Genomic DNA, 21,200 nt, shown 5'->3' with positions numbered 1-21,200 from the left:
TTAATAGTATTAGAAAAATAGTTGTAAGTTTCCAAGGTATTGCCTTCTGGAAATCAACTTTTTGACTAAGGAAAAGGTCGTTTACTTACTGCCCAAGTCTTTCTTGGGAGAATCAATTACGTTTTTTTTTTTTTAATGCGTATTAAATATATTTTATTTGAGCTGGCAAAATGTGACACGTCATAATCTTCAATTAATTTTTTTAGAGAATAAAAAATGTAAATAATTCTTATTTTTTATGGACTGAAGGGACATAATATTCAAAGTAAAAAATAATAATAAAAAAAATTACACTATTGTTCTTGGTCAAAGTTACCAACTCAATATTCTCCATTAGTTCATACTTCTAATGTCAATTACTTACTTTATGATTTTAAATAACTAAATATTTTTATTTATTGCATTTTTTTAAAGAGTTTAAAGTTTGACTAAACGTTACAAAGGGTAATTTTTTATTTTGATTCTTTTAAATTTAATAATATGTGAAAGTGAAATTTCGAAGTAAAACGAATGTGAGTTTTAAGGTCAGTGTCCCCTGATGTCTCGCTCTGATATTATTTGTAGCAATGTGTGTAACTCTAATACCATTTGTAACAACTTAAGCCCTAGATATTGTACATTTTGGTCTGTTACATATCTCTGTCAGCCTCACGGTTTTAAAATAATATGTTAGATAGAGGTTTTCACGCTCTTATAAAAAATTATTCGTTTACCTTTTCAAGTAACGTGCGGACGTTACATTTTGATAAAATTGTAGAGATTTAGAGAGAAAGAGTGGAAAGGAGGAATTGATTTGTTTTTATTTGTATTTTCATTTATTTTAAATTTAAAAAATAATGGTGGTGATAGAAAATATTTGGAAAAATACACGTTTAATTGTTTTTTTTTTAACCAATGAAAAAAAAGAAAATAGAAAAAAGAAAAAACATGAAGCTAAGTAAAAAAATAAATAAATAAACGCACAAGGTCCCACAATGCCATGTCATAAAATCTTGCGATTACAAATCGATCTGACGAGTCCCACAGCGCCACGTAGGCAACAGTGGCCGTCACCGACGACTAGCCACTTGTAGCCGAAAGAGACCACACGTCCGCACACGTCCAACGCTGACATGGAGGGCCCCACGAAGCGACAACGTGGCCCCGTCAGCGTCGTCACGCGCTTTGTACGCAATAGCTGTAAGCCACATATTTGTTGTATCTTAGCGCTCTCTCCTATACTGGGCCCCACGCACGATGACTTTTGACCTTTTTTCTCCTCTTTTTAAATAATAATTAACAATACTAAATAAAAACTCCGCCACTTTCTGGTTTTTTTCCGTTGTTTTATTTTATTAAGAAAAAAAAAACAGAATTTAGACGTAGAAACAACCGAAATTCCCTCACTTGACATGTGTTAAATATTAAATTATATATTTCCACTCCTTAAATTTAATTTTTTTAAAAATTTAAAAGTTCAATTATTTCTATTTACATGTGTATTATTAAGAAAAAAAAAAAAAAAAAAAAAGAATCCTCCGGAGGTGCGTGATTACCACGCGCCACTTTAGCGCGTGAAGTTTGTTTGATTTAAGAGAGGCTGTTGCCGGATTCAACAGCCACGCTTAGACCATCGGAAACAGGAGGTGTATAAATAACCACAAGCTACCTGAATCTCTTCTCCCTCGCTTCTTCGGCATCAAGATTTTTCCCTCCCTGTTTTCGCTTCATTGTCGTTCTTGATTTTTCCTGCATTTCGCGATCCTTTTCAACCTCTTTCAGGTTCTTCCCCTTTCTCCTCTCTCTCTCTCTCTCTCTCTCTCTTTATTTTCCTTCTTTGAATTTCTCTCCTATTTACAGTCGTTTTCTGTTTCTAATGCCCGCCGGCGTAAAATTTGGCACTCAAAACCATAACGTTTGGTGGGGTTTTCACGTTTATGTTGCTAGGTTTTCCGTCTGTGTTTTGAACACTTTTCCCCCTTTAATCCATGTTTCTATGGCTTTTTGAAAGTTGGAAATCACTCGATTACTTTTCTTCCCTCTTTGGGTTAATTCTATTTGATTAGTTATTGGTGTTGCTGCTGCATTTCGGTTTCGTTTCAATTTTCTCATTAGAACTCTTCATTTGTTTCTTATAAATCTTCTGTTCATCGGGGGTTTAACTTTTTGACGACGCAATATTTGATATTAACCGAATATTGGGTTTCCAAATGTTCGCGGATTTGATGGGTTTTCATTGATGCGTCTGTTTTACGTGTTTGGCTTTGAGGATTTTAGGTGTGTGAATGAATTCTGGAGTTGACTTTGCTTGTCGTGGTGCAATTTGGTGGGTTTATGGAATTGAAATAGGTTTTTTCTCTTTGGGGTTTATGCAATTTGGAATCTCTACATAATTTCCTGAGGAGTTCATTTCATATACAGTTGAATGACAGCCCTTATGTTTGTTTCTGTACTGGCCTACTGGGTTACTTTCTTTTGTCCTTTTCTTCTATGGTGTTTCCTCTAATATGATTGATTGGTTCCTTTTTTTTTCCCATCCGCAAAATCAGATTGGTTTGCCTTTCTGTTTCTAATATTAAATTGATGGGACATTTACTTGTTGTCGTCACATTTGATATTTGATATTTGATATGATATAATAATAATCTAGCTCGAATTTTCACCCCTTTTTCAATTGGGTTCTTAGATTATGAACTGTAAAAGCCACGTTTCTGCTTGATGGTTGGTTGCATTTATTGCCCATTCATTGAAACAGCATCTAAAATCTTGTTTTTAGTATTTTACTGATTCTATGGCCTTCGGGAAAGTGAATCTTCATTTGTTTGTCCATTTGTTTATTTCTTCGCATGCTCCTATGTAGGCCCATGATGCGTGGTTGCATATGGTGGTGTTTCCTCTTTACTGTGTGGCAGTGGTGGCCTTTTGTATACTCTTTTTAAGCTCTTCTATGAGTTCTGCCTCTTCATAACCTGTTTTGTTACACTCTTTTTAGTGTTCTACGTTAGTATTGAAACTGGTTCTTTTCTTTTATCTTGTTTTCTCCAGTTTTAGATCTGCTTTGCTATCACTGTTTAAATTTGTCGGTTTATAGATGTTTTCTTCTGAGATGTTGTGATTATTTGATCGAATTTTGTGGCTCAGAAGCTCCAGTTTGTAGAGCTTTAAGATATCTAGAACTTTGCATGCCTATTCACGATGGAGTTTGATTTGGTTTTATGCACTTGTACGGCCACTTGAAATCTTACTGTTCTTCTCTGTTATATTATAGAAGCAGAGTATTCTGTTCCAACAAATAATGAGATCATATTTATTTTCCCAAAGCTTTACACTTAACTGTATGAACTCAACTTTTCAGGTGGTTCCATCTCTCAGTTTGTAAAGAGGACATAAGTGCACTTGGGTTTTGAATCAACCACCAAAACTTGACCAAATGGATCTTAAACCAAACCATAATTCTCCCATTCTCTCTGACCCTGCGCCTATCACCAAGTCTAGGCTTGGTGTACATTCGAATATGTTGCCATACTCAGCTGCTCCAGGAGTTGGGTTCGCTCCGAATTTGCTACTAATCACGAGGAAAAGGACCGGTGTGCTCGATGACGTTCGAGCAAGCATCTGGCTAGATGCAATGAAATCTTCATCTCCTCCTCCTAATAGGATAGCCAAGGATGTTGTCAATGAGCTTCCATCGTTTGATCCAGATCTTCTCTATTGCAGTTGGATGGTACTGTTTCTTTTACTGTCATGTTCTGATGTTGGACAAGTTTTATTGATCCTGGATGAGTTGTTTATGTACAATATGCTCCTTTGTTACTTTCAGGTTAAGTATCCATCAGCACTTGCGTCGTTCGACCAAATCGTAACTCAGGCGAAAGGTAAAAGAATAGCATTGTTTCTGGACTATGATGGGACTCTTTCTCCAATTGTAGACAACCCTGATTGTGCATTCATGTCTGATGCTGTAAGAATCTGTAATTCCTTGTAAATAAGTTGCTTAGAATAACTCCATCTTAGCTACTAACCTTGACTAACCTCTCTGCAAATCTCTTAGATGCGTGTGGCTGTAAAAGAGGCTGCAAAACATTTCCCGACTGCTATAATTAGTGGAAGAAGTCGTGACAAGGTATGATGCTTCATATATTACACAAATATTTGCCAATGAATTCGACTCGTTGATGTGGTCGTAAGTTTCGAGTTCCCTTGTTTTTGTTTGTTCAGGTTTATGAATTTATTGGACTGAATGAACTCTCCTATGCTGGTAGTCATGGAATGGACATTATGGTCTCTGATAAACACTCAACTAACGATCAGGTAACGAAATGGGAGTTGTTGTCGTTTTATCGACCGATGTCTAAATCTTTCTCGTTTTGGATGTTACTTTGACAGTGCTCTTACATACATTCCTTTCATTACATAGGGCAAGGAAGTTATGTTCCAGCCTGCTAGTGAATTTTTACCCTTGATTGACGAGGTACGAACCGACTTTTGGCGTACTAACATATATTCATATCGTGTTCGAGCATTTGAATGAAGAAAGTTCTCTTGTTTGGACAGGTTTACGAATCCCTGATTGAAATCGCCAAGGGAATTACTGGAGCAAAAGTTGAAAACAATAAGTTCTGTGTGTCTGTTCATTACAGGAACGTAGATGATAAGGTACCTCCCTCTCAGACAATCGAATTGTACAAGATTGTCAATGGAGAATATGAATATTGAACATATTTCATTTGATTGCTTTCTTCTCTCCAGGACTGGAATGCTCTTGCAAATCATGTTTACGACCTTTTGGAAAACTACCCTCGACTGCGCGTTAGTCACGGTCGTAAGGTACTTCGATATCATTAATGAATGCTCAATCAAATTGTCATTAGATACTAATTTTTCCAAAGAACAACCTTCAATCTTGCTTGTATGTGTCTGATCGTCCTGTTTTGAATTCATAGGTTTTAGAAGTACGACCTGTGATTAGCTGGGACAAGGGCAAAGCTGTTACGTTCTTGCTTGAATCTCTTGGTAAGAAAGACAATGTCCATAACCCTGGTTCCCATTTAAGAACATTCTTACACATGTTGTTTAACCTCTTCAAACTGTACTCCAGGACTTAGCAACTGCAATGACGTGCTCCCAATCTACGTCGGAGATGACCGAACCGACGAAGATGCCTTCAGGGTAAGTTTATCATCTCATTAATTCCAGCACCCTTAATCTCTCCTCTGAGAAGTTCAATCTTAAGAAATGAAGCGACTTGAATTACAGGTTCTGAAAGAAAGAAATTGTGGTTATGGCATATTAGTCTCTTCAGTGCCAAAGGAAAGCAGTGCAGCCTCATACTCTTTGAGAGAACCATCTGAGGTACAGACTCTTTATATACTCAACCCAAACTCCGCCCGAGACTGGGGAGATTCTATAACAGGATCATGAACCCAGTTTCGATTACCGTGTCATGCTTTTAGTACCATTATCTCCTGCATTCGAGTCGTTTTTTGTAGGTGTGGTTTGAATCTGATTAGAGTTAGGATGTGATATGGAAAATGCAGGTGATGGAATTTCTGAAGTCATTGGTAACATGGAGGGCGTTGGAAGAGGGATTGAATGAATAGCAGAAATTGATATAACAATGGTATAGAGATAAGTATAGGGAAGGAAGGAAGGAGGGGAAGCTGAAGTTGAAGCTGAAGGAGGAGGAGGAGGAGGAGGAGAAGGGGTATTATTTTTGGAGCAGAGAATCACAGAGAAGAGGCAGGATTTGTGAGAGTTGCCCGTTTGTTGTTCCTCTGCTGAAAGGTGTTCATTATTATTATGTTGTTGTTCATCATTTTGTAAAGTCAAAGTTGGTGCAATTTAATTAATTACTTTACTTTTCCACTGTTTTTGTTGAAGCTGATGAACAGAAAGGAATCTTTATTCTTTTATCTGTTTTTAGACCCTTACTTTGTAGATTATAATGTTTAAGTCAGCAATGCAAATCATTTGTTTCCTTCTTGCTATTACAACATGTTATTTTTAGTGCAACGTGTCGGGTGGGAGGATTATCGCGTTTGGCCTATTGGTCGAGGATATATGCTTCAAATATTTGAGCTAAATTCCAGTTGACTTTCATAAACAAACGTGGGATGAAAATAACAAAAGAGCATATAACAAGAGTTATGATGCTTTTCTTAAACATCCATGTGCTCATTTGAGAGAGCGCTTACCATTTCTTGAAGCAACCTAACCACATCACTCAATACATATGATTAAATATTTTAGTATAATGTTATGAAATTAATAGCATAGGATAATCGAAAGATAATTAGGGTTTCGAACATATATGTTTAAATTAAATGTGAGCTGTACAATAATTTAACCCGAGACTATCACTAGTAGATATTGTTCGCTTTGACTCGTCACGTATCGTCATTAGCCTCTAGTTAGAAGTTTCCACACCCTTGAAGAAATGCTTCATTTTTCTCTCTAATTGATACAAGATATAACAATCCACCCCTTTGGGGACCAGTGTCCTCCTGGCACACCGTTCGGTGTCTGGCTTTGTCATCATTTGTAATCGCTCAAGGCCATCTCTAGTAGGTATTGTCCGTTTTAACTCATTACGTATTGTCGTTAGCCTCACTACCAGAGAAAAGTTTCCACGCCCTTCTTAGGAAATTTTGTTTCCCTCTCCAACCGACCTGAGATCTAACCAAATATATATAGAAAGTTTTTAGGGTTAATTTAGAAAAGAAGTAATAAGTAAACATGATTAACCAAGGATTTACAACATAATAACATTCACATGGACAAGTTTCAGTGTCTGTATGTTATCTTTTGTCTTGCTTGCCTCACAAACAACCTTTTTTTTTGTCATTAATGAACAAAATCTCTTGATAATAGATCTGCATGTTCTTTCTTCTTCTTCTTCTTCTTCTTCTTCTTCAAATTACAAGTTGAGCTTGTGTGTGCAAAAATGTCAAACCCTAGGATTCCTCGTCTCAATCATTTCACATAATTATGTCTGTGTTTTTATGTCTTTGCAACACACACACACACACACACAATGGGGCTATATAGCCAACCCTTATGCTCAGTTGAGTTCATTTTTCTCCTCCTTCCTTTCACTTCCATGCCCAACCTCTCTCCCCATCTTCTCGCCCTCACCGGTTCGGTTTCTATGTCGGGTATTCATTTTGTCAAGACCCCGAGTATATATCTTCATATTTCTACTTGATATTGTCTATTTTAGATTAACAAACATCGCCAATTTCATCGGAAACCCTCTATCCTACACGATCATACAATTCTTAATAAGCCCGTGTCGTATTAACGCGTGGAACGACCTACGTGAACCTATATTCTTTTTCGACCCTATGATTTCGTGGTTGGTAGTGTATATGATGCATATTGAATGGCCTCCCACAGGTACACAATTGCTTGATCAATAAGATTAACACTATTTGTACGTACCATAATTGCTTAAATTTTAAGGGAACCCAAAGTTCTTTTAAACTTCACTACAAAGCCTTCATCAATGTTTATTATTATTATTATTATTATTATTACCATCTTCCACTTTTGCCCCCTTCTACCCTAAAGGAACACAGGTTTCTAACCCCATAATTAATAACATTTTTTAATTTGATTTTACCAAAACTCATTTAATATAATTTTTTTTTATTATAACTTTTATTTTATAATTATTGAATTATTATATGGTATAAAGGTTGAGCTCCAATATTTTTAATTTCATTTTAGGACATTCAAATCATTACATAAACGACATAGTAAATGAACTGAACAAAGAACGTATTTTTGAGTTCGATAACATTTGGGGTGGTGGATTCAAACTCCCGATCTTGTCGAGACTACATGTAACAACTCAAGTCCACCACTAGCAAATATTGTCTGCTTTGACCTGTTACATATCATCGTCAGTCTCACAGTTTTAAAACGCATCTATTAGAGAGAGGTTTCCACACTCTCATAAGGAATGCTTCGTTCCCCTTTCCAACCAATGTGGGATCTTACAATCCACCTCCCTTGAGAGCCCAGTGTTCTCGCTCGCTAACATACCACCTGATGACTGGCTCTAATACCATTCACTGCTAACAAATATTGTCATATCGTTGTCGGCCTCATGGTTTTAAAACTCGTCTACTAGAGAGAGAGGTTTCCACACCCTTATAAAGAATGATTCGTTCTCTTCTCCATCCAGTGTAGGATCTCACAGTACATATGTCAAGCAAGTCATAAACTATATGAAATTAACCGACGCGAAAGGTTACGTATATGTTGTATATTATACGAATGGTATAACAATAACAATAAGTCTTTATTATATATATGTACAGAAATATTGATAAAAATGACTTCAAATTTGACCCTTTTGAACACTAAGAACATTCTATTAATTATTTATATATATAATATGAAGTAAGCATTATAAAAATCAAGAGAAAAAAAAGAGGTAATTTCACTTCCACAGCTCAATCTGACAAGAAGTTGAAGTGGATGTTGGAGCATTTTGTGGGACTATAAGTTCTTGCTTGGAAGCATTCTCTTGGCTGAGCTGAGAAGCAACATACTTATCAAACACACGCCAATCCGTGAGCTGATCCGCTGTTTGTTCATTATTATTGTTGTTGTTGTCGAACAGAAACAGCAAGTTTTGGTCGGAAAGTTGCTGTTTTGGCGGCGACGGTTGGTAGTTGGAGGCTGATTGAACCAATTTTTGGCTCTCTAAAAGTGGTAAGTGAAGGAAATGTTGTTGGGGTTGGTAATTAGTCAAATCCATCTCCTTTTTGCATGGGAAGTAATTCGAAAGATGTTGAGGGAAGCTTGGTGAGTCGAGGTCGGGCATAACTGCCGCCACGGGCTCGTCGTACCAACACGGCGATTCGTGCTCGTTCATTCTCCGATTAACCGTGGCTATTCTCTTCTTGAAAACCCTACACACCACCCATCCTTCTTGCTGTAAACAACAAAGGATGTTGTTAATATCAATACAATCAATTCAACCTTAAAAATTCGTATTAACTCGCCTGTGGAGCGCCGTTTTCGTCGGTTTCGAGTCGGTACTCATGCATGATCCAATCAGACTTTTGGCCATTCGGGGCTCGACCTTTGTAATAAACCAAGGTCTTTCTCATACCAATCAAGTCATGCTTAGAGTAAATGGTCTTGTCTCGGCCAGTTGCTTTCCAAAACCCAGCGGCTGTTGCCCTATTGGTTCGAGTACCTGTGGGATATTTCTTGTCTTTGTGGCTGAAAAAGTACCATTCATTTTGATCCTCTGCCCCCAGATTACATATCTCTATTATATATTGAGTATCAAGTTTAGAAGCTCATATAACAACATAATCATGTTTATGTTCATGTTCATGTTCACTTTCATATAATTATTTATTGATAATACCTTGGAGATCCCATGGTTCAATCTTGTAAAGATCTACATCTTTAATCACATCCAAATCAATCCTCCTTGAAGAAATCTTCTTTCTAAGATAATAATCCACAAGTTCTTCATCTGTTGGATGGAATCTAAATCCAGGAGGAACATCTAAGAATGTGTTCATTGTTTGATGTTAGCCCTGAAAATCATCAATTTTGCCTAATGGGTATCAAATTCATATCAATGTGTATCAAAATCAATCTTTTCAGTCATATCCAGTGATATCATTAAAGTAAATGGTAATCATGGAAACTCATCTTATTGCTTAAAAAAAAGAGAAAAAAAAAAAAAATTAGGGTCTTGATTTTTGTTGTCTCCCAATCAATCATTCAAAATCTTTCTAAGAATCTTCTCTATGATACATTTAGAACAGATGCAATAAGAAACAAGAAAAAAATTCAACTTTAATTGACTTTTTTGTGGCACAAAAAAGTCAAATCACATGGATTTTGAGAAAATTTGTTGAAAATAAATGATACCCAGAAGAGGAAACGTGATTTTAAGGCAACCCAGTTCATAAGATTTAGAAAAGAGAACTCACAAGAAGAAAAGTTTGAATCTTTGTTGCAGAGGAGGAGGAAGAAGATAACCCTAGCTTTGGTTTCTGCAATGAGACACAGAATTTGTTAAGAACAAGAAGAAAAGACAGACAGTTATGTTGTGGGGAGGAGTTGATCTCAGGTGGGAGCTAGCTGGGGTTGTCGGAGCAGATATGTCTGAGAAGAATTAGGGTTATATAGAGAGTGATTGAAGAAGGGTTTGGTTTTGAGAAGAGAGCTGAAAGAGACCCAACTGTGAGAGAGAGAGAGAGACAAGTTCATGGCACAAACCCAATGTCCTTTCTTTATAAAGCCACCTTCTTTTCTTTGGCTGTGACGTAATGGAACAGCCACCTCCCTTCCACCCACAAAGTTGTTTAGTTTATCCACGAAATTATCGTTCGGGTTCGAGAAAAAAATGAAGAGGGGTTCATATGATTTGATGACATGAACAATTTAGACGACTCAACGCTAAACTGTAAGAGTCAAGTTGAGTTAGATTTTCCTTATTCGATTCGGTTGTGTTGAATTCCTGGAACACCAAAAATACAGTTTGGTTCGAGTTAAAACATTTTAGTTGAGTCAACTTGAATAATTCAAGAATAGGGTTCACAACTGATGTCAATAATGTGTCGTAACTTGTGAAAGTTTGATATTTGAGTTTTATGAAATTTCAATGGATAAATAGGATTTTTTAAATAGTGACCTCTAACCTGAAAATAGAGAGTTAGGTTCGGTTGTGAACCATGTTAGAATCATTTGGATCACTGACCCTTGGTTTAAAAAATTTATCGAACCCAATCCATGTGTAACCCTAGTTAAAACTCGAACGTTTTTGCTTGTTAAATCAGGCATGTGCTATCTTTTTTGAGGTAGATCTCTGTGGATGTGGATGGGTGGGCCGGAATGTTGATTTTCGTAGTCCCTACCATTTTGTTGTTGGAGTCTAAGCTGCAATGAAGCTGAAATGGTGTGATGATGATGGCGGTGGTGAGGGAGAGATCAGTGGCTTCATTGCCATTGCTGTTCTCTGCTGCTATCAAATGGGGTATTATAAGATGACCTCGTTTCTTATCAACGTTTCAAAATTATCATTGCAGTAGAAAACCGTTAGAATATTGGACGAAAAGTCACCGCTATCTTCTTCTTCTTCCGGCCCCTCCGCCGTCACCATCTTCTTTCTTCATCATCTTACTCTTTGATGCTAAGTATTTCTCTCTCGATGTATCATAAACAATGTGACGGGATGTGAATGAATGTATTCATGCATTCATATCACAAGTTGATATTGTCACCCAAGAAATATTTTCTATGCCGGATCATGTTAATAATCTAATAAGCCCTTACGCGTTTGTATGCTCATAAAAGTCATGAAAGCGAGCTCTACTTGTGTGAAAGTGATGAATGTCGTAGTGAGCTATAGGGTGCATGAAAATGATGTTCACCGGGTGGTTTTGGTGTCATGTAAGTGATATAAATGAAACCGTGCGTATAAGAAGTAAGACTCAACATGAAGTTTTAGATCTTACTTTAGTCGTGTTAATCTGAGTCATGATTGCATGTGTATGCATTTTTCGATCTATAATTCTAAATAAAAGTCTAATTTACTGCGATTTTTTTTTTATCTTTTTAGTTATTTATAATGTCGAGAAAATATTTATTGAGTAGAAAAAAATTGATTTGAATGGTAATGAACAAATAATAAAAAAAAAAAGTATGGTAAATAAGGATGAAAGTACAAAACGGGCTTTTGGGTAGCGTGGGGTAGCGATCCAATGAGAGCGGTCCCACCGTACAAATAATGAGCGCTATAAGCATCATGAGTTTCCGTGCCCGACATTTCGGGCGGCATTTTTCTGTCTTGGTGCCAGGTGGCATCTCCTGAATGGCTACCAATAATACCCTTAGAACCCACCATGACATCACATGTTTTCCGACCAACATCATCATTTTTCTTATACAATTTTCATTAAATTAATTTAACCAAAATAAAACTATATTCTAATAATATTTTCATTTATATGAGAAATTATTTGATACGCTCTTACCTAATTTGTTATATACTAAACAAAAAAAAAAATTATATATATTATAATAAAATATTAACAAATACTCCTTACAAAAGCCGTCCGCTCATTCTTCTAGCTATACACAATTTTGTAAGACAATAATCGAACTTGTAAATTGGATTGAAATAACTAATAACGAGTTAATTAGTTAAACGGGTGGATGAACTATTTATACGAAGATCTCATGACATTATAAAATCTCGCAACTATACGACTAACCTGGGTAGAAAATAAACTTAAATTGTATTTAAGTAATTATTTGAAATACCGAAGATCTTGAATATTAAATTATAATAAATGACGTGATAGGAGTATTTTGAAAAAAATGAAAATGGTTGGAGTATAAATATAGGAAGGTATGTATTTTGAGTGTAGAATACTCAAACCAAGAGTATAATATACGGTGATAGGACTTTTTATTTTTAAAGAAAATCATATTAAAACTTTATATTAAAATATTTTCTCAAAATAATATATATATATATATATATTAATAATATAATTAATCATTTTAAAGATTTTATATTTGATAGGATTAAATTTTTTAATTATATTTATAGTATTTAAAAAATCAGAGTACTAAGATGGACGATAATTTATTTTCTTGAGTTCGAAATTTAAATCTTTCATATCACACATTTATTATATTTAAAAAAGTTTGTGAGATCAGACGTCATAAATTAAATTAAAATTCATAGATAAAATAAAAAAGGTCGACTTTTGAAGTAATTAGTGAATTTAATTAAGTTAATGTTAAAAGGATTAATGATTACATTTGGTTTATGGGTGGCGTTCAAAATCATAATACCAATTATAATTGCGATTATATGAATCATAATCCAAAGTGTTTATATCTAAAATCACTAGAAAATTACATAATTAATTTTGAATAATTATGGATTTTTTTTTTTTTTTTTTTTTTTGAGAAGATGTAATTCTCTGTTTATGATGTCAATAATGCTATTAATTACGTCGGCATTCCATGTTAACATGACAATATAATGATTATGGGTGTTGTATGTTGTCCCACATCGATCGTTTTAGATTTAGGGAGAAGGTTGTCATATAAGTAGTCAGTCACTAGAAACTTGAACCCAGCAGGTGTGGCATTTTGTATTGTCATTTTAGTGCTTTCTGCGAGCCGGAAAATTTGGATTACTTCCACAAAATGGTAAGCCTTTGCTCTTTTACTTATACTTCCTTAATTAAGTGTCTTTGCAGCAGGGAGTGTTTTTCGACCCTGATAAGAGTTTTTGTTTGACCATGATTAATGGGTATGTTAAAAATGGAAGACTTTTTTTATGCCCGTGAACTGTTTGATAAAATGCTTGAGAATTCTATTCCACCAAGAATTCTGTTAAAGTGCTCTGTCCTGTGTTAATCCTTAGTTTATTATTAAGAATGAAAATCTCTGATATCACGTCAAGAATAAACTCTAATATCATGTCGAGAATGAAAAACACGAGTAGGATTGAAAGTTTAAGAAACATAAGTAAGATTTAAAGTTCAAGAAACATAACTAAGGATTGAAATGCCACCGCTTAGTATAAGTGGGATCGAAAGTTTAAGAAATATAAGTGGAATTTTGATTAATGTCCACCGCTTAGAACACAAACTATAAACTAAATCTTTTCTTAAAAATCCTAAACTGATAGGATGATTAGGGATGTATGAATGTAAATTATCATGTGGTATTTGAGCTTGAATGATGATTTCTTAACACTGCATAAAGATTAAACAATTCCATGATTTGGGTACATTTATTTCAGAGGAAGAATGAAAATTTTGTTCTTCTAGATTCCAGGAATGAATGGGACCTCTGTGCCTGGCAGCCATGACTGCCCTGAAATGAAATTTTGGACAGAGAACTCCGATGCCTCTGTTGAATTGCTTATAACATGGTAACCTTTCCACTGCACTCTCTGGTCTGTTGATGAACGAGGGCCAATGTTCTTATACTCTCCATAGTATAAAGTATTCAATGCAAAATCACCATTCCATTCCAACCAACCTGCTGGATCAACCAAAGTATCGAGGTAAGTTTTAATGAAAACTGTTCGAGAGTACTCCTTCCACGGCCTTCCCAAGAAGGTTTTCACTGTGCTCTCCACTTGTTTCAGGTCATCTGTGGCCATGACCCGTGAGTTATGGATTGAAATGCCTGTATTTTGATTTGGATCAGTCCTTCCTTGAGCAGTAACTGCATTCTTTTGACCATTCATTGGTTTCCTTGCGTAAATCATGCAGTTCTGTAGAACCACTGCAGCATTTCCGAATATGAAATCTACAGTCCCGTAAATATAACACTCTTTATAGAATTGTCTTTGTGAATGGACATAGAGGGTGTCCTGATACCCTTCAAAGGCACAGCGGTAGAAGACGGAACGATCTGCACCGGACCGGAGAGCAACTGCTTGATGGTTTTCGGGACCGGCCGTGTTTCGGAATGTGATTCCTTGAGCTATAAATCCTTCTCCGGTCACCGCTGAATGTCACAAAATACAACTATCTGATTAATCATATAATCATATAAACCATCACGAGAGCTTTTGCTCAAAGTGGACAATATCATATCATTATGGAGAGTCGTGGTTTTTTAAAGAAACTTACCAACGGTAGCAGAATTGAAAGTGGTGGAGCCTCCTCCAACGCTTCTACTACCTGTAATGAAGGTAAATCTCATTCCATCTCCGACGAGCATTATATTCTTCATCTTATTTCCTATCTCGAGGTTTTCTTCATAAACCCCTCTCTTTACTTGTATAACGAATCTCCCATCTGTCTTCCTTTTTGCAGCTTCCTCTAGTGCTGCTGCAACTGTCTTATGGTCACCGGATCCATCCTGAGCCACCACAAGGTCCACCATCATTGAAGATGACTGCAGCAGCTTCCTATCACCACCTGAAAGCCAACTTGGAAAACCCTGTTTATATGTCTCTTTCCCCTGCCAAGTTGAAGCATTGTTAACCGCCAAGCTGTTGCTTATCAGCTGTGTGACATTGTTGGACGTGATCAGCGGCAATACATTGTCCACAACATTCAGCTCAGCAAACCCAGTGCGGCACGTTTCAACGTTGGTAAGGGCGGTACTAAGCCAGGTTTGGATATCAAATTCAGTAGACTTAGCAGAGGAATCTAGAGTGCGTTCGAGCTGAAAGATGGTATTTTGGTAGAGCTTCAAGCAATCAGCCCAAGCAACCCTTTCCTTATGATTTCGACACCTTGAACCGACTCTCTTAGTGTGCCTCTCGACACTCAAAGCTCCGTCCATGGCGAATTTGATCGCCATTTTCTTGAACTCAGACATGTCTTTGGGAGGAGGATTGTTGGCATGGCCATAGAAATACTTGCAGGTTTCAGGGTATGTGGTTTTTGTGCACCACCAATGAATGCCATTAGAGACATGCTTGGAGAAGGCTGAAGAAGACAGTAAAAAGAAGTGAAGGAAAAACAACACCCCAAGAGTACTCTTCGCCATTGAAGGACCCAATTCTTTGTTGGTATTGATGAGGGCTAAGGTAGCTCTCAGAGGCTTAGTTATATAGGGAAGAAGAGCAAATTGGGATGATATAGAGACAGGTTGGCTGTGTTTGAACAATTTGAATAATCAAACTCCAAGGCTTCTATCCATGTGCCAATCATGTATCCACCACCCTCCTCCCTTTTTACCTAGAAGATGAGTGAGCGATGAAAGGATGAATTAAACAACTACATATTTTATTGAGCTTCAAGCATATAGTTGTACATATAGAGTTGACTTTAACTAATGTAATAGAGATTTCTTTTTAAAAGAAGGTATATGATGCACAATTAGTCAAATATAATGTCATTGCGTATGTCATATGTCGGTGTTGAACGAAATAAACTCTTCATTCACCTAAATAAACTGGAGAGCAAGAACTCTACATTTGGAGAAACCTTAACGAAGTACTCAAACCATACAAATGTTCTTCAACATTTCACGAGATCTTGCTTGCCATGACTCAAATAGAAAGGTCAAACATTGTAGGAGCCTTTGGAAAAAAAAATCCCAAAGAATTGAAGAAGAAGTGTTTCGAGAATTTTCTGTAGATGTAATTGCATTCTCCTAAGAGATTCGTATGTCTTAACCCGAGAAAGAACTTTTAGAAAATATTTGTCAATTAATACATTTACATTAAGATATATTATCTCATCCCAATCATATTTAAATATTATAAGATATCCTGTTATGGAGTTAATTCATTTCAATCTCATCCAAATTTTAAATATATTTGTATTTAATGTATTAATTTTTTTTCTTTTGAATTGTTTAAAAAAAAAATAGTCGGGCTCTTAAATAAAACAATACACCGCTCTTTGACTTTCTTCCATCTTTGACTTTTGCAGTAACATTGTCACATGGAGTTGAAGACATTCAAAACCGTGTTGGTTTAATCAACTTTGACAACATTAATATGCTTAAAAACACAATGTTTGATTGACAAAATCCATGAAATGGCATATTATTCATATTTTGCGGGATTAAATTAATCCCGAAATATGAACAGTTCTTTCACGAGCATAGAAAAAAATTGATAAATAGTCGTGTCTTTAATTTTAGGGTTGAGTCAAAATGAGCTTTGATGCGAGAATTGAGATGCAAAGACTCGACTGATGTAGATGGGAGATAGATACGAGTTAGAACCGACTTGTCAGACTGTCTCTATAATAAAAATTTTAATTACATGTTTAATATAATAGATTTTTAAATTTAAAATTGTGTTTAATTTTTTAAATTCCTTTTATAAAATTTAATTTTGTGGTCACTTTTTACTTTCCGGCCGGACCGGTTTTGATCGATGGGCCGGTTTCTCGGTTTATATTATTCTAAATCGAGGTTTGATTGGGCCAGATCGAACCAAACCAAACCTCGTGAACACCCTGCTAAAAAGGTCCGGAAGGAAGGAAAGCGTCTGTCGTGGGTGGAAGTCGAAGGTCCGAATTTTCGGAGTCCAGTGCCCACGAAGAAGATGAATCAAAGGAAATCGGCTGCTGGAAGGCCGTCTGGAACCGATGGTTCTGATTTCGCCTATCGCATGGTTGTCGATTCTCGTAAGTTTCCTCACTTTTTTCTCCTAATTTTCATTTGGCTGTTGAGCAACCATGTGATGTATAGAACAAAAAGTCGATCGATATGGAGAAGAAAAACTTCGTTGTTCGTCTTTTTTTGGTCCTCATTGATGTCCTATTTCTGCTCAGCTCTTCGGCTTAGTGGAAGAGGATAGTTAGGCATTGCAACAAGAAATTGGATTTGTTTGGCTACTTTATTTGTCTTATTGGAATCAACTTCGGTTCTTATGACGCGTTATTCTAATTATAGGGTATCAAAAGGTTGCCAAAGGAAAATCTCGTTTATATACGCTGATTTTAAATCAGGTACACGCATTATATTGCTTTTACAGAAAATTTTGTTGTTCACATCTTCTAGCGTGTTTTGCTTCATTGTTGAAACACCATCTTCTATTGGACTCTCGATGCTTTTACTTTTGTTTCTTGCCTTTGTTATCACGAAATCCTCCAAACTTTGCTTTAATTTATGACAAACAGTAGAAAAGTAGATCTATTAGTGAGTGTTATGTTCGTATTTGAGGAAAAAACTCTTTAAAGCCCATAAAAATTGGGCGATATTTTCCATCAGGTAGTAGTCTGATAAAGCCTTTCTTTATGTAAATGACTTCTACCAGGACATCCAGATCAGTGATTTCCTAGTTCTTGTGATGTGAGTTTAATGTAGAGCTGGCCTTAGGAGAGATTTATTGATTCCTGATGTTGTTTACCTTAGTATCATGAAGGCCTATAATTTGTGATCAATAAATTTTTCATGTAATAGTTGGTTCAATCTTTTCTTGTACTTCTCTCAACTCTGATGTGACCGATTGGAATGCCTTTCTTATTTACTAATTTTCCTAGTTCCTCTATTGAAATTTGTAAATGCTAAAGATTTTAGAGGGAGACCCTGATAAACTTGCAATTTCATGGGAGCCGTTGCTTATCTCTGGACCTCTCATGACTATCCGTTGTTCTACCCTAATTGGGTCTGTTGGATTATACTGCAGGTTGTCATTCAGTTATGTGGAGTGGTCTACTTGTTTATATTGACATCAAAGAGGGTGACTCCAGATAAACTTGCAATTTCATCTGCTGTCATTGGTTTCTTTTCATTGTTCATAGGAGAACTAGGTTGCTAATATTATTACTTCTTTTTTAGCTAACTTACACATCTTTGTCTGTTTCAACTGTAATGATTGATTTTTTTCCTGTTCAATTGAAGGTCGAAGGCGTAGTCGTGCAAGTTTCTTGAAAGCTTATATGATTGCATCATCTCTTGCGCTCCTACTACTTTTTGTTAATGTTTCTCAGGGAAATTATACGTTTGAGGTAAGGAAAACTGATTCGTTTTCTAATTTGATGCTCTAAATAAGCGAGAAATCAAATGAAAATGTTATGGAATTGTTATTTATGCTGGCTAGTCGAAGAAGTAATAGCAATGAGACCGGGAAATTGAATTCGATGAAAATTAAAGTAGGCTTTATATAAGTGTAGTTGTTGAGACTCCAAAGATTCATCGCTTCTTTGTCACCATTGGCATCTATACATGAAAATGGTTGGGAGCTTCAATTTGATTGGTTGATTATATTTATAACTCTACGGGCTTTGATCATAGCTTCCGTGGGGTGATGTCTGCCCCGATTGCTTTATTCTCCGTTCTGACTGAACTTTGAATCTCATGAACCATTTAGGGAATTGAGGATCTGAGTAATTGGCAGACAAAGAAGCTTGAACTTTTGGAGACGATCCGCATTTTTCTTGGTGGGTTGTTTATTACATGCTATCTTCATTGATTTTCAGAGTCAATAAGTATGAACTAACGCAGGAATTATGATATGCCTCCATACAGGAGCCCTGCTTCAGATATTTGCAATCAGGACAGTGATTTCCCTCGTGGGTAACATGTCTCCTCCAAAACGCTCTTCTTAAGTTATTCTGTACCAAACTGTTGTCCTTTAACGACCAGAAAATCTCTTTATTGTTACTTCTCGATTCTGAATCCAAAAATAGTTAAAAAGAAAGTTTGGATTTCTCTTTTCTCGATAATTATGTAAGAAGGTTCCACTTAGGTTGGATCCTACTGCGATTTTGATGAAATTGTAGGTTAAAATTTACTTGAGTACTTTTTTTTTTTTTTTAATGTTGATTATACTCTTTGTTATATTTGTTGGTGAAGATACGGCCCTGCTAGCAATATGGTACTCTTTAGGTTTTTTCCTTTCTAACTTTTTTTAGGTTTTAAGTTTTTCCTTGACTCGGTTGGAGAGAGGTTTCCACACCATTATAAAATTGTTATGTTCTCCTCCTCAATCGATATGGGATCTTACAATCCATCCCCTCTTGGACCCAGCAGGTCCAGCATCCTTGCTGGCACTCGTTCCCTTCTCCAATCGATGTGGGACCCCCAAATCCACCCGTTCGGGATCCAGCGTTCTTGCTGGCACACTGTCTTGTGTTCACCCTCCTTTGGGGTTCAGCTTCTTCGCTGGCACATCCTTCAATGTTTTTCACCCTCCTTTGGGGTTCAGCCTCTTCGCTGGCACATCCTTCAATGTTTTTCACCCTCCTTTGGGGTTCAGCCTCTTGGCACATCCTTCAATGTATGGCTCTAATATCATTTGTAACAACTCAAACACATCACTAACAAATATCGTCTTCTTTGGATTTTCCCTTTCGAGCTTCCATTCAGGTTTAAAATGTGTCTGGTAGGAAGAGGTTTTTATACTCTCATAAAAAAAAAATATTTCGTTCTCTCAATGGGATCTACATATGATGTTATGACGAGAACAATTATTTTTTAAGAGGTAAGAGTCACGGGTCACACTAGGAAGAATAAACTTATTAAAAATACAAACAGAAAATTAAAAATTTAGGCATAAAACTCGTCCTTTTAACTAATTTTCATACTTACCATTAATCTTTCGAATCCCAACAGTATTATATAGTACACATTCCAAACCAACAAAATCCACCATTTTAACAATCTAATGCAGCTCAGCCATCCGGTTGATCAAAGAAAGAGCATTACTAGTCAACTGAGCAATGTTCACAATCTTCGACCTCACCGCCGCCTTAACGCCGCCGTTCACCGCCTTCCCTTGAAACCCCTCGCTACAAGTGGTCTCATCGGTGAGGGCAGCGCTGACCCACGTCTGGATATTGCTCATAACAACATCAAAATCATTGCCTCGGAGCTTTGGCATCTCAGAAATGGAGCTGATGAGGGAGTCGACAGAGTCACCGAGCTCTTCCAAACAATCATTAAGAGCAGAGACATCTCGGGGAGAGAGGCCGTGAGCGTGTGAGAGCTTGAGAATTTGGGTAGTGGCAGACTTGACGGAGGAGATGGAGACAGAGAGGGCGGCGGTGGCCAGAAGGCGAGGGCTTGTTTGAATGGAAGTGGCGTGGAGTGAGAGGGATGAGAAACAGAGACGAGGGTAAGTGGTGGAACTGCATGAGGTTTTGATGAACTCAGTGCTGCTGCTTTGTGGAGTGATGGCTGAATAGATGAAGATTGGGTTTAGTGTTAATTGGAAGATTGCTACCAAAAGAATCAAGCTTTGCTTGCAAATCGAGAAACCCATCTTTTTCTTTATCCCTCCTTTTTGATTGGTTTATCTCTTGGTAATGGTGAAGAATGGGTTTTGATTTAAATAGGCCAATGGAAAAGGTAATGGGTCCCTTGTATTCATACCAATAAAAGCGTTTTAACCTTACTCTAGGAAGAACAGATATTAGTGATACATTGTGATTTATGAATGTTTAATGTTTGATTTTGATGACATTTTAGTTATTAAGGTGTTTTTTAATAATTAAAACATGAACAACTCGTTGACCCAACCCAACTCAACCCGAAGAGGTGGTTTATGAACCTTATTTGAGTCATTCAGATCTCTAACTAAATGAACTTAAATTTTGAGTTGGTCCAAAAAAAAAAATTCTTGAGTTAATTACCGATGCTCCTCTGTAACAAATTCTAGGGCAACTCTATGGTGGGAAGAGCCATTTTTTTTTTGGAAAGACGTTAATTTAGTAGAGAGGTAGGGGCTTTTTGTGCATAGAATTCCATCAAATATTCGTTGTTCAATATCTTGGCGGCTCAAAGAGTTGGACGAGCCG

General features: G+C 36.5%; 5 protein-coding genes across 5 annotated transcripts; 2 read left to right on the top strand and 3 right to left on the bottom strand.

Moving 5' to 3' along the window:
• Window positions 1-1,602: 1,602 nt before the first annotated feature.
• On the top strand, window positions 1,603-5,956 carry LOC111788808 (trehalose-phosphate phosphatase A). The gene is made up of 12 exons (XM_023669329.2): window positions 1,603-1,761; window positions 3,335-3,703; window positions 3,800-3,940; window positions 4,031-4,102; window positions 4,198-4,290; window positions 4,397-4,450; window positions 4,534-4,635; window positions 4,729-4,806; window positions 4,923-4,992; window positions 5,078-5,148; window positions 5,236-5,331; window positions 5,517-5,956. Exons 2-12 carry the CDS (start codon window positions 3,410-3,412, stop codon window positions 5,577-5,579), a joined length of 1,134 nt encoding a protein of 377 aa, XP_023525097.2. The 5' UTR covers window positions 1,603-1,761; window positions 3,335-3,409; the 3' UTR covers window positions 5,580-5,956.
• Window positions 5,957-8,245: 2,289 nt separating this feature from the next.
• LOC111809777 (NAC domain-containing protein 7) lies at window positions 8,246-10,203 on the bottom strand. Its single transcript, XM_023696203.2, has 4 exons — window positions 9,945-10,203; window positions 9,368-9,542; window positions 8,994-9,265; window positions 8,246-8,923 (listed from the first exon to the last, which is right to left on the bottom strand). Exons 2-4 carry the CDS (start codon window positions 9,525-9,527, stop codon window positions 8,426-8,428), a joined length of 930 nt encoding a protein of 309 aa, XP_023551971.2. The 5' UTR covers window positions 9,528-9,542; window positions 9,945-10,203; the 3' UTR covers window positions 8,246-8,425.
• Window positions 10,204-13,570: 3,367 nt separating this feature from the next.
• On the bottom strand, window positions 13,571-15,783 carry LOC111809390 (pectinesterase-like). The gene is made up of 2 exons (XM_023695880.2): window positions 14,622-15,783; window positions 13,571-14,496 (listed from the first exon to the last, which is right to left on the bottom strand). Exons 1-2 carry the CDS (start codon window positions 15,487-15,489, stop codon window positions 13,805-13,807), a joined length of 1,560 nt encoding a protein of 519 aa, XP_023551648.1. The 5' UTR covers window positions 15,490-15,783; the 3' UTR covers window positions 13,571-13,804.
• A 1,121-nt stretch (window positions 15,784-16,904) lies between these two features.
• On the top strand, window positions 16,905-19,195 carry LOC111809297 (jagunal-like protein). The gene is made up of 6 exons (XM_023695774.2): window positions 16,905-17,084; window positions 17,353-17,408; window positions 18,089-18,212; window positions 18,304-18,410; window positions 18,773-18,842; window positions 18,931-19,195. Exons 1-6 carry the CDS (start codon window positions 17,003-17,005, stop codon window positions 19,008-19,010), a joined length of 519 nt encoding a protein of 172 aa, XP_023551542.2. The 5' UTR covers window positions 16,905-17,002; the 3' UTR covers window positions 19,011-19,195.
• Window positions 19,196-19,666: 471 nt separating this feature from the next.
• On the bottom strand, window positions 19,667-20,787 carry LOC111809221 (21 kDa protein). Its single transcript, XM_023695660.2, has one exon. The coding sequence runs from the start codon at window positions 20,663-20,665 to the stop codon at window positions 20,066-20,068; it is 600 nt and encodes a 199-aa protein (XP_023551428.1). The 5' UTR covers window positions 20,666-20,787; the 3' UTR covers window positions 19,667-20,065.
• Window positions 20,788-21,200: the final 413 nt, after the last annotated feature.

The sequence above is a fragment of the Cucurbita pepo genome, chromosome 1 (assembly GCF_057944985.1).
Source record: "Cucurbita pepo subsp. pepo isolate OVF chromosome 1, ASM5794498v1, whole genome shotgun sequence".
Lineage (NCBI taxonomy): Eukaryota > Viridiplantae > Streptophyta > Magnoliopsida > Cucurbitales > Cucurbitaceae > Cucurbita > Cucurbita pepo.
Note: the sequence above shows the minus strand (reverse complement) of the source record. Positions and strands in the feature narration are given on the sequence as shown.

What these genes read in the sequence shown, in the direction of transcription:
- LOC111809297 (XM_023695774.2), top strand. Translation starts at nt 17,003, where the DNA reads ATGAATCAAAGGAAATCGGCTGCTGGAAGGCCGTCTGGAACCGATGGT. An exon ending in ATACGCTGATTTTAAATCAG is followed by an intron (nt 17,409 to 18,088) that starts GTACACGCATTA and finishes ATTATACTGCAG; the next exon opens with GTTGTCATTCAGTTATGTGG. An exon ending in AGGGAAATTATACGTTTGAG is followed by an intron (nt 18,411 to 18,772) that starts GTAAGGAAAACT and finishes TGAACCATTTAG; the next exon opens with GGAATTGAGGATCTGAGTAA.
- LOC111809777 (XM_023696203.2), bottom strand. Translation starts at nt 9,527, where the DNA reads ATGAACACATTCTTAGATGTTCCTCCTGGATTTAGATTCCATCCAACA. An exon ending in TGAACCATGGGATCTCCAAG is followed by an intron (nt 9,266 to 9,367) that starts GTATTATCAATA and finishes AATATATAATAG; the next exon opens with AGATATGTAATCTGGGGGCA. An exon ending in ACGAAAACGGCGCTCCACAG is followed by an intron (nt 8,924 to 8,993) that starts GCGAGTTAATAC and finishes TGTTGTTTACAG; the next exon opens with CAAGAAGGATGGGTGGTGTG.
- LOC111809390 (XM_023695880.2), bottom strand. Translation starts at nt 15,489, where the DNA reads ATGGCGAAGAGTACTCTTGGGGTGTTGTTTTTCCTTCACTTCTTTTTA. An exon ending in TTTCAATTCTGCTACCGTTG is followed by an intron (nt 14,497 to 14,621) that starts GTAAGTTTCTTT and finishes TGTGACATTCAG; the next exon opens with CGGTGACCGGAGAAGGATTT.
- LOC111809221 (XM_023695660.2), bottom strand. Translation starts at nt 20,665, where the DNA reads ATGGGTTTCTCGATTTGCAAGCAAAGCTTGATTCTTTTGGTAGCAATC.
- LOC111788808 (XM_023669329.2), top strand. Translation starts at nt 3,410, where the DNA reads ATGGATCTTAAACCAAACCATAATTCTCCCATTCTCTCTGACCCTGCG. An exon ending in TTTTACCCTTGATTGACGAG is followed by an intron (nt 4,451 to 4,533) that starts GTACGAACCGAC and finishes TTGTTTGGACAG; the next exon opens with GTTTACGAATCCCTGATTGA. An exon ending in GTTCTTGCTTGAATCTCTTG is followed by an intron (nt 4,993 to 5,077) that starts GTAAGAAAGACA and finishes ACTGTACTCCAG; the next exon opens with GACTTAGCAACTGCAATGAC.